This window comes from Coturnix japonica, chromosome 2 (genome assembly GCF_054131305.1).
Source record: "Coturnix japonica strain WE chromosome 2, WE-NBRP24, whole genome shotgun sequence".
In the NCBI taxonomy this organism is placed as follows: domain Eukaryota; kingdom Metazoa; phylum Chordata; class Aves; order Galliformes; family Phasianidae; genus Coturnix; species Coturnix japonica.
Window position 1 is genome coordinate 55,162,850 of NC_140664.1, and position 14,981 is coordinate 55,177,830.

At 37.1% G+C, this 14,981-nt stretch overlaps 1 protein-coding gene across 1 annotated transcript in view; it reads left to right on the top strand.

Moving 5' to 3' along the window:
• The window catches only part of LOC107309909 (dynein axonemal heavy chain 5-like), a 140,147-nt gene that overhangs the window by 86,194 nt on the left and 38,972 nt on the right, over window positions 1-14,981 (top strand). The window contains exons 62-68 of the mRNA XM_085539832.1: window positions 238-414; window positions 4,203-4,397; window positions 5,272-5,427; window positions 5,684-5,866; window positions 11,509-11,679; window positions 12,091-12,469; window positions 13,508-13,779. Of these exons, the coding sequence (XP_085395958.1) occupies window positions 238-414; window positions 4,203-4,397; window positions 5,272-5,427; window positions 5,684-5,866; window positions 11,509-11,679; window positions 12,091-12,469; window positions 13,508-13,779 (1,533 nt within the window). The remainder of the gene's footprint in view (window positions 1-237; window positions 415-4,202; window positions 4,398-5,271; window positions 5,428-5,683; window positions 5,867-11,508; window positions 11,680-12,090; window positions 12,470-13,507; window positions 13,780-14,981) is intronic.

Sequence of the window (14,981 nt, forward strand, 5' to 3'; positions counted from 1 at the left end):
TTGGCCAGCCTGTTGGTAAAGATATGTAATCTCCACTTAGGTGGCTGCCATCTCTTCTGGTAAAACTACTTCAGAAAATAATGATTTAAAGGAAAAAAAAGAAAAAAAAAAAAGAAAAAAAAAAGATGTTTGTGGTTCAAGAGCAGTTATCTACCTGAAAGAGATTCTGAAATTGGATCTTCATGGTTAGGTTTGTGTCTATTTAGCCTAAGTTCTTTATAATATTTTTACATACAGCTTCGTTGGACAGAGAGCAGCAAAAGCTTTCAAAATCAAATTACTCATTTAGTGGGGAATGTCCTTCTGGCCACTGGATTTCTCTCCTATTCTGGACCTTTCAATCAGGAGTACAGGAATTTGCTGCTCCATTTGTGGAAGAAAGAGATGAACAACAGTAAGATTCCATACAGTAATGTAAGTGTTCATACTTTCTTTCAACTTTATTTATTGCCTTGCAGGGAAGTAATGTTAAGAACAATCAATTCCAGAATTATACTTAATTGGAAAATTATTTATGGACTGTCATGTTTCATCATATTTTTAATAAATAAAAATTCTGAACAGTTGCCAACTGAGCTTCTAAAAAATTCTCTCAATAATTTCATGCATTGCAATATTAGTGCATAAGAAAAGGCTCTGGCAAATCTAAGTCAGAGAGGCTACCTGTGATCTGCTGTCCTGGAAGGAAACTGCATAAAATGGAAATGAAGTCAAAATTAGCGGTTTAGAACAGATCTACTGCAACATAAGGGGTTCCATCAGGTGGTCGGATTTTTCACCCATAATAATGTTTTTCACCTGTACCCTGTTGTATCTGTGATTTCAGACATAGAGCAAATCAGCTACATCTAGCATTTACCAAAAGTAGGAAGCACCTGTATCAAAGAGAACACCAACTGTAAACATCTCCCTCAACTTTATAAGTTATCTTATTATAAAGATTAACTTCAATGTCCTTAGAGTTTTTCAGGCAGTTTCCCAAGTTATGCCCACAGAACAGTGAAGAGATGAAGAGATTAGTCTGTGGCTTCTGGGCTGGCTGGGAGTTATGCCCCAATCAACTACCAGCATTTGGCTTATTTCCATTTTTACCACCTACAGTCTCATGTGTTAATTTTTTTTCTTTCTCTAGATATCCACTTTTCACTCTGAACTGTGAATCTAAAATATAAAGAGGGAATTTGGAAGAAAGGCTGTTTGGTTTTTTTTGGTTTGTTTGTTTTGTTTCTTTTTGGGTTTTTTTGTTTGTTTTTTTGCATCTATTTCATATTTCTGACAAATTCCACCATACGTGCTTTAACTTACTGTTCTTAATAAGCAAAATTGGGAGAAGAAGAAAACAGTGTAGGAATACAAGGTTCCATTATTTTCAATTTATTAAAGTAGGATGCGTTAATAATCTAACTTGCTAGCAAATACCTGTAAAATGGAAACAGTTTTTCCTTTTTCAGACTTCATGCTCCACATTTAGTCTTTACGTAGCTAAATTTTTGTTCAACATAAAAATACTCTTACACCTAATTATAGGATGGACTATTACATGTTCTTTTTATCAGAAATATCCCCTCTGCACACTCATGTATTAGCAATTAATACCCTCCTATTGCACACTCAGCTGTTTCCTCTTACTGTTTAATATAGTTTTACTTCATGTGTCTCATTGAAATGATTAGGTTAAAAACAACCCTGTGTTTTTAAAAATTTGGATTTACACCAATTCAGCTTGCTTCACTTTAAACTGTTAAACTGATGTAGGCTTGTCACCAGTAGGGCTGTTCTTTGTGGCTTTATTATACCTTCCCCTTAAGTGGCCCAAGTCTGTGCAGATATAGGTAGCCTAAAATGCGGCTGAGGTAATGACCCATCACACAGCTTCAGTCCCCTGAACACATCATATACTCGCTTTAATGAAGTGAGCAACCTCTGTGCTGGTGCTACTGTACAGGCTCTTTTCCATGAAATGATGTGCAACCTGCATACACCTGTGGCTGCAACACTGTGAGTGTGCTGAAGGTAGATTACTATCCCTGCTGCATCTTATTGTCAGCTTCTTGAGGGATTTGACACTTAAAACCTATATTAGGGGGACTGCTTAGCCACAGGAGGTTTGTCATGCTCTTCATCTCATACAAGTTATTTGCGAATCTTTTATTTTATTTTTCTATTTAGTTGGTTAACATGGTGGATAGTGCTTCTCATAACAGTGATTGACTTCGAGCTGGCAGAGTAAGCCTCGCAGCCCAGTCCAATATATGGTATGACTTACGAAGATTAATGACTCTGAGTTGCCCAACAAAGCTTTCTGAGAGCTCTAGATGAAAAGTAATACGTAAGGCCTGGATGGATTTATTAATAAAGTACCAGTCACAGTGCAGTCTCAGGCAAGATTCTTCACCAGTGTGTTAGGGGACTTATCCTACATACATTTATCCCAGGGAGGCTTTCTCAAACCCAATGTACAAAATGTTCTTAAAAGCTGCTTACCTTGGAGAATATCTGTCAAGATTCCTGCCATTTCACAGTAAGAACTTGGATATATAATGTCCATAGAGTACAAGAAAGAAGGAACCAAGATTTTGCCTCTGTAAAGATGTTTTGACCACATTGCTATTAAGCGTCAGCCTTCAAAATTTGAGGAATACTTTTTGATTATTTTCGTGCTGCTCATGTTTGTGCTTTTTTCCTATAGACGGGCTAGACACAGAATGTCATAATTAACACGAGTTTCAAACTGTAATTACCATTCTGTTTAGATAGCTGCTGTTAAAGGCAGAATTATGATTTCAGTGACAGTATATGGAAGAGCGTTATAATTTTTTTTTCCAGCAAATTAAGTAGTCACAAAAGGCAGCAGATGGGCCTCTCTTGATACTTCACACCACAGGAAAAAAAAGCCGCTTTGTAGTTCAAGGAAGAGGCTTGACATCTGCTTTACTTTGTCACAGACTAACTGGCTGTGGGTGTATGAGTCATTAAGGCATAACATTTTAAAGAGAGCTGTTTCAAATTAGCTGTCTGTTGGTGTAGCTAGGCTCTTAAATAAGCTAAGTTTCACAGTTGCAGAGTGGCTGAAACTAACTAAACAATCCAAAAACTAAAAGCTGTTTGGATGTTACTCAGCTGCTGAGAATATTAAATATGGCTTTAGGTTCCAGTTGCTGAAAATTTTGGCCATTAAATTCTCTTATGTTCTTTTCACAACTGGAAACCAAACTCTTAAAGTTTCTCTGTCTCCTGAGAACAATTTCTGTTGCTTCATTCAGATTCTTCAATAATGAGAGTAGAAAAAAGAGCAGAGAGTTAAAAAACCTTCTGAGTCTTTCAACCACTGGTATAATTAATTTATGGTTATCACCTGAAATCTTGTTTTAGACTTCAGCTGCTAAATTATGTGGGTTGTTGTTTGGTTTTTTTTTTAAGTTTTACAGCTTTCTCTTTCTTTTTAGAAGAGTTTGTAGAGGAAGGTTAAAAAATAAAAGTTCTTGAGTGAAAAATAAAAGGAACAAATATAAAATATTCAATTTTATTATTTTTAAACTAATAATCATGATACCTCAAAAAATATTTTGGAGAGCTTGATTTGTGATTTTAAGTACCGTTTCCCACACATACACATTTCTGAGAGGTCAGTCAGTGTTACTAGTGAATAAAATGAAGCAAGTTGGTTGTTAGATACAATCAAACTTTAGGAGAGTATACGAGCTGGGAAAATTTTGACCATATCAGCAATATTTTTCAATGATAGCCCATGGTTATTGGTCTGTAACATGTTTTGTCTTTCTCCACAAGCCAGCCTGTACTCTTATATGTGATTGGAGGGAACTTCATAACTTTATGTCAGGAGGAAGCTCTTCTGATCAGTATGACCCTCATGAGGTAGCATGAAAAGAATTTGACAAGATCAAAATCAGTTTGCCATAAGATCCTGAAGTGTCTTCAGAGTTTCTCCAACACTATTTATCTCTTTCTTTGGTGACATTCAAGTCATTTAAGAATTAATGGACCTTCAAAGCTCGAACGGAATTCACTTTTATTATTGCACCACTTTAAAATGTTTAGGCCTTGAAGAAAGAGAAGATAATATCTACCAAATACATTCCATCATTCATTGTGATCAGAATAAGAAGGCAACCCTTCCACTGGATATTTTAATGTAATTCCTTCAACTGGTAGTAATTTTGTCGTTACATGTTTTCTATTAGGACCTGAACCTCACCAGTATGCTTGTTGACAGTGCTACAGTCAGTGAATGGAACCTCCAGGGTCTTCCAAATGATGACCTTTCAATTCAGAATGGCATAATTGTCACTAAAGCATCTAGATATCCTTTGCTGATTGATCCACAAGGTCAAGGAAAGATCTGGATTAAAAATAAAGAAAAGAATAATGGACTACAGGTAAATGCATCATTTAATATGGTCTTGATGCGTCATTTAATATGGTCTTGTTGGGATTATATTTTTGGTCAGTCAGACTCTAGCTTCATCCCCTCAGTTTCACTTGGACTGAAAAGATATTATTTTTTTGAAAAGGATATATCTATTTTATAGCAGAGCTAAAAATGCAGTGTAATGTGACATAATAAATGGCTTAAAACCTGTGTTATATGCCTCTAGATATTTTAATTTTTGGAAAAATTGTAATTTAATTATTTTAATCTCAATTATTTTTCTAAGAGTAGTAGCGCCTGCAAGACAAAGTCTTCATTTTAGAAAAACATATCTATCCCAGTTTGTTTTCTGGTAAGAAGCACCCTCAAAACGTGTCATAACAGATTCTTGGAAAGGCTGTTCAATTCTAATCTCAGAGGCTTACATTAAATTTATTACATTTATTAAATAAATGAAAAACAATCAGTGTGATTCTTAGTAATATTTGATATTGTGAAATGGAAACTGAATTGGCAATTCAGTATCTGATATGGGATATACGAGATTGGTACTGCACCAAAACCTGTAAATACCTTCTTTACATAAGTGTTTCAAGCATAATCCACTGATGTTTAAAAGGTATTAAGAAAATACAGTTACAATATAGAAAGATCAATACTAGATAGAGAGCTAACCACTTATACAGATAATAGTAAAGAAAAAAAGCAAGAGTGATCCCCTGTTCTGGTAAGCTTTATGGTTCCTTCCATCTTCCAACTCAAGATATTCTATGATTCTATGATATCCCAGGATAAGTATGATTTTTGAAAGCTGCAATACATTTTGCACTGTTTTCTGTATGCTTACAAATGCATGTTATGTTGTGATTCAATCTTCCTAGGTTACAGCCATGAACCACAAGTTCTTCAGAAGTCATATAGAAGACAGCCTGTCCCTTGGCCAACCCCTTTTAATAGAAAACATTGGAGAGGAACTTGATCCTGCTCTAGATAACATCCTGGAAAAAAATTTCATAAAATCTGGTTCAGCACACAAAGTAAGATGAATTGTGAACATGAAAGAAAAGAACCCACATAGGGCAGGTGCTGGGTATCTGATAGTCTGGATGATATGAAGATTCATACCTTTGCTATGCTTAAAAAGACAAGCAGTGAACTCATGAGTTTTCTTATTTGTTTAGAAAGTATTTATGAAATAATAATAAAAAAGATTTGTTTTTCATTGATAAAATGACTGTTTTTCTGATTTCAGCTTTTGAAAACTAGGTTGTTTTTGTTTATTATTATTTTCAGGTGAAAGTAGGTGACAAGGAGGTAGATGTCATGAAAGGGTTTACCCTTTATATGACAACGAAGTTGGCTAATCCTGCCTATACTCCAGAAATCAGTGCAAGAACAACAGTGATTGACTTTACTGTTACTGTGCGAGGGTTGGAAGATCAGCTCCTTGGCCGTGTCATCCTCACAGAAAAACAGGTGTCTAGTAATTTACAATATTTGTATAGAGGAAAGACTTGTTCAGTATTTGCACCATGAGTGTCTTGGCTGAAATCAAATGCAAGAACAAAACTGCATGTGTAAGTTTATTTTTCTTGCTTTTTTGGGAGGGCAGTGTGAAGTTCTTAATTGAATTGAAGAACCTAAACATTTGTTATAAGATCTGGCCTTGGAAAGAGAAAAAAGGAAATTATTCATTAAAAATACATCATGGGCATATACATGACTTACATAAAGCATTTTTATTCCTTCATATATAGCAAATGCTCCTCTTTCGGTCAAAAGTCTTTTATTTCTAAATTCTTTTTTAAATTTAATTTGAATTACATGAATAAATGCTTTTGAATTCAGTCTGCTTTTGCCAGCCAGCTCGAGTGTGCAAGAAGATATGAAATTTTTAAGGAGCCCTCAAAAGAGACTTGACCCCTCTTAGAATCAAATTTCTATTGATTACATTGAAATGAATATAAGGAAGAGTATTTTCTCATAGGTGTTTCTCAGAAATTTAATTTCATAATACAAGATGTGAGATGTCCTCCAAACAATTCCTGTTCTTAAGTCATTCCTATTTCTTTCCATATGATATAATTGAACTGACTACCCAAAAGCTTGGAAGTCAATTCATCATAGACACTGGGGACAAATGTGGATTGTGGTTAGTTTTGTTCATTTTTATTATTTTTTACTGCGTCAGTCAGCCAATAAATTCATTATATTGTTCAGTTGTTCCAACATGAAATATTTGCTTCTTTTCCCATTAAAATGAAAGCATGAAAGTTGTATTTCATAGCAAATGGAATGTCTTATATATTTCAAAATGAGTATTTCATAATTGCATTTTTTGTAAGAAAAGGTAACAAATTTGGAGTTAGCAGAGCTGCTGCTTTCAAATTTAAAAAACAAAACAAAACAAAAGTAAAATTGGTTACACATGAAAAAGTCCAGGTAGGTTTTGAATATCTGAGACTCCACATTGTCTTTGGGCAGCTAGTTCCAGCATTCCATAGCCCTCAAGGTAAATAAATTTTCCTCAAGTTCATGCTGAACTTCCCATATTCCAGTTTCTTCCCATCACCTCTTGTTCTGTCACTGTGCAAGGCTGAAAAGAACCTGCCCCATCCATTTTACTCCTTCCCTGTTGGGAGTAAAACTCCCTGTTGGGAGTTACACCTATAGTTATAAGGGAGATGCTCCAGGCCTCTAATGATCTTTGTATCTCTCCACTGGACTCTTTCTAGAAGTTTTCTGTCTTTCTTGAACTGAGGAGCCCAGAACTGGAATCAGTACTCCCATTATAGCCTTATCAGGGAAGAACAGAGAGGGTAGAGAACTTCCTTCATCATGCTGGCTGTGCTCTTTTTAATGCACCTCTGGATACCATTGGCCTTCTTGACCACAGGGGCATACTGCTGGCTTGTGGTCAGCTTGTTGTCTACCAGAACACCCAGGTTCCTTCTCTGCAGAGCTCCTCTCCAGCAGGAGAGGTACACATCTGCTGCTCTCCCTACTTCTACCCAGCTGGTCATGACATAGAAGATTACCATAGAATCATGGAATCGTTTGAGTTGGAATGGACACTTCAGGGTCATCTAGTCCAACTCCCCTGTGATGAACAGGGACACCTACAGATACATCTGGGTGCTCAGAGTCCTGTCCAGCCCAACTTTGAATGTCTCCAAGGATGGAGCTTTCACTGCCTCTCTGGGCAACCTGTTCCAGCATCTGACTTACTGTAAAAAAAAAACTTTTATTTTTTTTATATCCAATCTAAATCTCCTCTATTTTTGTTTGAAACCATTTCCCCTTGTCCTATAACCATAGAGATAGGACACTAAAGAATCTGTCCCCTTCTTTCTTATAGCCCCCCTTTAGATACTGAAAGATACGTTCAGGTCACCCCAGAGCCTTCTTTTCTGCAGGCTGAACAGCCACAGCTCTCTCAGCCTGTCCTCATAGGGAAGATGTTCCAACCTTTGGACCATATTTGTGGACCTCCTCTGGACATGCTCCAACAGGTCCAGATCTCTCCTGTACTGTGATCTCCACATCTGGACGCAATACACCAGGTGAGATCTCATCAATGCAAAGGGGCAGGAATACCTCCCTTGACCTGCTGGCCACACTTCTTTTGATGCAGCCCAGGACAATTGGCTTTCTCATAAGCTGTGAAGGCACACTTGCTGGCTTACATCCAGTTTTCTATCCAGCAGTACCCCCAAATCCTTCTTGCATAACTGCGCTCCCTCCTTACATCCTTCAGCTTGTAATGATAGTGTGGGTTGCCATAACTCAGGTACAAGTCCTTGTACTTGGATTTATTGAACCACATGAAGTTCACCTGGGCCCACTACTCAAGGCTTAGTCTCTGAATAGCATTGTAACTCTCAGACATTTTGACTGCACCACATAGCTTGGTCGAGATGGAGAGGTCGAATATGATTTCCCCTTGGTGAACCCATGTTGACTACTCCTTATAATCTCCTTTTCCTCTACTTGAATGGAGACAACATCCAGAATAAGCTGCTCCATCACCTTCTCAGGGATGGAGGTGATGCTGACTGGCCTGTAGTTCCATGGGTACTTCTTAGTACCCTTGTTGAAGACTGGTGCAGTGTTGGCAGTCGTCCAGTCCTCAGGCAACTCTCTCATTCTCAATGATCTTTCAAAAGTGGTAGGGAGTGGTTTGGCAATCACTACTGAAAGCTCCCTCAGCACTTATGGGTATGTCCCAACAGGACCTATGGATTTCTTTACAGTGAGTTTATTGTCAACCAAGGAGAAGTTTTCCTTTCTCCAGACTCTCTCTCTTAGCTTCAGGGTCTGGGATTTCTGAGGGGCAGTCTTAGCAGTAAAATCTGAAGCAAAAAAAAGTGTTCAGTAACTCTTCCTTCTCAGTGTAATTTATTATCTGAAAGGGCACCTACCTCATTCAGTAGGCTCATATTTCCCTAGTCTTCATTTTGCTACTGTCATACTTAAAGAATCCTTTTTTGCTATCCTTGACCTCCCTCACCAGGTTTAATTCAAAGTGAGCCTTATCCTTCCTTATCAAATTCTTGCATGCCCTGACAACATTTCTAAATTCCTCCCAAGCGTCCAGACCCCTTTTCTGCATTCTGTATACTTCCTTCTTCTATTTGACATTTTCCATGAGCTCCTTGCTCATCCATGTCGGTTTCTAGCCACCTTTACCTGATGTCTTACTCTTGAAGCTGCACCAATCTTGACCTTGGGAAAAGTGGTGCTTGAATATCAACCAATTCTCTTGGGCCCCCTTACCTTCCAGTGCTTAACACATGGGTTATCTTCAGGTAGGTCCTTGAAGAAGTCATTGTTGGCTCTCCTAAAGTCCAGGGTTGCAATCCTACTTATTGCCTTTTTTCTTCCATGTCAGATCCTGAACTCTGCTACCTTATGGTCGCTGCAACCAGGGCGGCCCCTGGCCTTCACATTCACAGGCAGTCCTTTATAAGAACAAGGCCCAAAAGCACACATTTCAGCACTGGCTGCTCCACCACCTGCTTCAGAAGGCTATCTTCGGTGCATTGAAGGGATTTCCTGGGCTATGTGTGCCTGGCCATGTTGTTTTTCTAGCAAATATCCAGGATGATTGAAGTCCACTATGAGAATCAGTACCTGTGGTCATGAAGCTACTTTCAGCTGTTTGTAGAAGGTCTCATCCACTTCTTCCATCTCATCAGGCGTTTGGTGATTATAGATCTCTGATGAGAGAAGGAGGTTTCAATGTCTGTTCAAGATAGAAGTGACTTCTCATGGCCTGCAGTGAAGCTTCTACTTTTAAATGCTCAGATAAAAAGTGGTGCAAGTGGCCTTTATTCTGGTGTTGTTTTTCTTTTCCTGGACAAAGCTGTTACATAATTCACACTGAATGTATACAGTAATACAAGCTAGAAATTATTTACTGAAAAATATTAATCCAGTGCAGCCGAAGGGAGCTGCAAGGGTAACTATTTAGTATTAGCATTAATTACTGCACAGGGACATTACTGCAGGTGCTCCACATTTATTAAACCATTCCATTTAGCAGATATGAAGAAATCATGGTTATTCTGTCTCAGTAAGAGATGTATGTCCTGCCATGGATAGCCAAGGGAGCTCTGATAAATTTAGTTCAAAGAAAAAACAGAGCATTAAGAGAGAATCTGAAAAGCAGGTTTTCTATTAGAAACAAGTAGACAAATTTATTATCACTGAGCTAAAGTAATAGATTAAAGGGACTGAGACGTTCTTAATGATTGTTACAGTGATCAATGAAATACATGATCAAAGAAGTATTTATTTATTTATTTATTTAGCTTTAAAGATTGCTCCTCTATCTGTTTGGAAAAAAAAATATCATCAGCATCTTTTTCTACTTTGATAAAGAAGTTGCTGCCAATGTTTGGGTTCAGAGCAGCTAGTCTTAATGTTACAAATGTGGTCGTGAAATCCACTTGCAAGCAAAAGCCTGGCATCTGAAATATTTGCTCATTTTTTTGAAAGATACGCTTTAAAGTCTTACAGATAGAATGGATAGAGTGCCTGTTCTTAAAAAAGCATGGCCATAATTAGAATATAAGCACATACTTAAATGCATATTTAATTACTCTGCAGAACTGGTCTTATTGTGTAATTCTGACCCTTTTTTGTGTGTTAATGAAAGAGGAGAAAATGCAGAAACTTAATCTGAATGACCAAGGCCTAAGTCATTCTCTTCTTTTAGGGCTCATTTATTTGTAGCTTCCTCAGAGCTACATTTTATGGCCCAAGAATATATTATAAACAGATTTCCAAATAAGAAGTTAGTGAGAGCGAAGAAATTTGTCACTCCCTCTCTGAAATACTAGAGAGCTTCCCATGTACTCTATAACTTCATACATCTCCTTGTTCTCTAACTTGTCACTTTGACAAGAATGAAAATAAACCAAAGCTGTAGGTTTAGGCAGACTGGTATTATTAACTGCCTTTTTCTTACAGGAATGTTGACTTGATAGATTAAATAAAGCACCTAGCAAGGGTGTCTCTAAGCTGTGTAGGACTGTGCAATACAGATGCCTCATTTCACTTGACATTGTGTTGATTTGTCTGTTATTGTCACTTGCCATTTCCTGTCTTGTAGAAATTGCATAAAAATTTTGCATACATAGATAATAATTGTTGTCGTATTTTCTATTTTCAAAGCAGTGGAGGAATGTATCTTGCAGAGTCACAGGATGATAGAATATTTGAAATGGAAGAGGCCACCCAGTCAATTTTCCTAAAATGTAAAATCAGCCCATACAATGCATTTTTCAGTCCTTCGTCTGATTTAATTTTAGGTACTTAATGCAATGTGGCTTTTATCATTTCCCATTGGAAGCTAGTTTCGGTGCTTTGTGCATCTTACTCTGAGGAAGCTTGTTCATGTAATTCTGATGCGTATTCACTCCTCAGTGCACAACATTAATCAAACAAATGTGGTATACATATAAATCACTCTAGCATATAATGATTCCGTATTTTATAGAAGAGGCAGGAAACCTTCCAATCTATCATGCATTAAATCAAATTTTCTGTGCCATTTTACAGCTGTTTTTTAAAAAAAAAATAATTAATGAAAATGTCTGATTTTCTGAGTCCAGGAACTTGAGGCAGAAAGAGTCCAACTGATGGAGGAAGTGACATCTAACAGGAGGAAAATGCAGGAGCTTGAAGATAATCTACTCTTTCGCCTAACGAGTACAGAGGGCTCTTTGGTTGAAGATGAGTCTCTTATTGAAGTCCTAAGAATCACTAAAACAACAGCGGAAGAGGTAAATTTTGAATGCCTTGCAGATGCATTTTGTAATTGTAATTTGAAGATTATCTGTGGAAAGATATATTTTCTGTTTTTTGTTTCCAATCTACAGTTTCTATGCAGCATTATCCTTCTTAACAAACAGTAGAAATAGTATTATTGTCTGTTATAAAAGTATTGCAAAATTAAACTATTACCTGGATAATTTCCTATATTCCAGATGTACCTTCCAAGTGTTAATTTGAATCAAATCCTGCTGTGCTTCATGTTTGAGCACATGAGGACACAATTGCCTCTGTTGAAACACCCACAAAGCTTGACTGAAAATACCAGTGTGATCTTAATCAAGACCTTTTCCTTTTGCTTGTGCAGTCCAAATCACAGATGACATGACTAAATCAGCATTGTCTTTTCAATTAATTTTAAGGTCAGTGAAAAATTAAGCATAGCAGCGGAGACAGAGGTGAAAATCAATACTGCACGTGAAGAGTATCGGCCGGTTGCTGGTCGTGGCAGCATTCTTTATTTTTTAATTGTGGAAATGAGTTTGGTGAATGTCATGTACCAAACATCCTTACGGCAGTTTCTTGGCATTTTTGACCTGTCAGTGGAAAGATCTCAGAAGTCTCAGATCACAGGAAAAAGGGTGCTGTATATAATTGAGCATCTCACCTATGAAGTCTTCAAGTATACAGTTCGAGGGCTGTATGAAAATCACAAATTCCTGTTTACTTTGCTGCTGGCATTGAAGATTGACTTGCAGGCCAAGAAAATTTCACACAGTGAGTTTGAGACACTGATCAAAGGTAATTTCTCCATAAATATTCTCTATTTGCATATGTCCGTGGACTGCCAAATTCAGATTTCACAGTGCTTACACTAGCAGTTTGTTCTGTCCATTAGGAGTGGTGCTTTTTAACTGGTGAGTGAACACGTGCATATTGCCAAAGAGAAGTTTACAATATAAAATCTACAAAACAAGCAATGTAGATTATTGTTGTCAAAATAATGCTAAAATGAGTTTATTTAACAGTCTTGCATTGGATGACAGTCAACAAAATCTCTTTTGATTGCTGGTGAGCAGGCAAATGAAGGCATGGGTACTTTGTACCACATTTAAGTATGATTGTAAAAAGAAAGTGGAAATGTGTTGGACATTGTAAAACATCCCAATGTATCACCTTCACTGCATTATGCTACCAGAGCATGTCACTGCTAAGACACCATGACAAAATAAAAATTTTGTATAATTTATAAAGATATAATGGGGGCAAACACCATCTCTAAGATAAGCTAAGCATGGTCACAAATGAAGATAAGTTCAACCAGGTTCTTGCATCCAAGTATCTTAGCTTGCTTGGTGAACACCAGTTTAATAATCAGCTGTGACTCAGCTGCATTCAGGTTACAAATGGGAATGATGCTGGAATGGTGGGTGAGCTGTTGAAGTTGCAGTCCTGGAAATGTTATGTACCATGTGCTTTGTCAATCTGTAGAATAGGTGAAGGAGGGCTGGACTAACCATAGATCCTTTCTACATCTGAACAGAACACTTGTGTTTAATTATTGTAGAGCAAGTATTGCTCTACCTCTTCATATAAAGAAACTCAAATAATACTGGGATATCAGCTCTGGGAGACACTGAGACCATTCATTGTTCATTAAATAACTCTTCTATGCATAATTCTAGGTCTCTGTGTCCTGTTTTACAAAGGTTTTTATCCCCCAGATAACAAAATTCAGTATTTTAGATTACTTGTTATTATTTTTCTTTTTCTGCATTAACAATCTTTTGTTTGTTTGTCTGCATGTTTGTTTCTCCATATAAATATTTTTCTTTGCAGGAGGTGCCAGTTTGGATCTAAATTCTGTGGAACCGAAACCAAAAAAGTGGATCCTTGACATGACATGGCTCAATCTTGTGCAGTTATCTAGCTTGCACCCTTTTAACGAGCTTCTGGTTCAAGTTGTTAGGAATGAAAAGGCCTGGAAAGCTTGGTTTGATGCAGAGGCACCTGAAAAAGCTGTTGTTCCTGATGGGTATGACAGCTTACTGGATCAGTTCCGTAAGCTTCTCCTTGTCCGTAGCTGGTGTCCTGATCATACAGTCGCCCAAGTAAGATATACTTGCATATGGTGTTTATGCTATCTGGCATCTCCTCTATAACTACTGATTCTAAACTTATGTTCCATGACTTTGTTTTTTATCATAGTTTTGTCACAGAGTGAAGTATTTTGAAAAATGAGAAAGATATTGAAGCCCTTCTAATACATATAGGAAAAAGTAGCTTTATTTAAATGTAACACACGAGGGCACTGAATAACACTGTATTTGAGTTTTAAAAACATTGGTCATTTTTACTATGGTATTCTGTAAGTGGAGCCCTGAAATCTGTAAAGCATATGCATTCTTCCAGAGAATTAAAAGATGCATTCATATTTCTTCACACAAGATGTGGAAAGAAAACAGTTCACTTCGATGACAGGTGCAATAAAATAGCAGAACTTTTTACTTACCTGTCCCTCCACACTGAGGAAGTAATAATTATGACTGCCTCATGGCACATACTGAAATTGCAATGGGATTGCAGTTTCTCAACAGTATGTGATATTTCTATTTTCTTCTCTATACAAGTTTCTAAGAGATGTTTGAGAATATGATTATATCTTCTTTTTTTTTTTTTTTTTTCTTTTTTTCTTTTTTCTTTTTAATCTTTGGCTGCACTGAAAAGTGGTACTTCTGATTTTGCAGCCACCTCTTATCTAGTGGCTGGCGATCTGGCACACAGCAGGGGGGCTGAAACCAGGTGATCTTTGAGGTCCTTTTCAACCCAGGCCATTCTATGATTCTGTGATTCTAAGATTCTATGATTCTGTGATTTTCTTCCATATCACAGCTTTACATATTGTATGTTGTAATAGCACACTGTATTTAGGATATATTTATCTTCCTTTCCTACACTTCAGTGGGCAAAGGAGAGAAGTATGGCAACTTCACCTTCCACAGTCTAAACAGTGGGCTGTTTAGCTACTGCTTATCCAGCAATACTTACACTTGTCTTGCGCAACCACATTTGAGAAAGAATGTCTCTGAATGGTGATTTCAAATACTGTAATTATTTTAATTGTTGAGGAAAGAGGAGATATGTTTCTGTTATTTTATCTTTATATCTTCTTTCCCCACTGTCTTTCTTTTACTTACTATGAAATTTCACCTCTTTTCAGTAGGACAGAAGTCACAGTAGAGGAAGGTTTGTTTATTGATGGATGTGTTTTTTTCTGAATCTGGCATCTGGCTCAGTCTCCTTTGATCTTGGG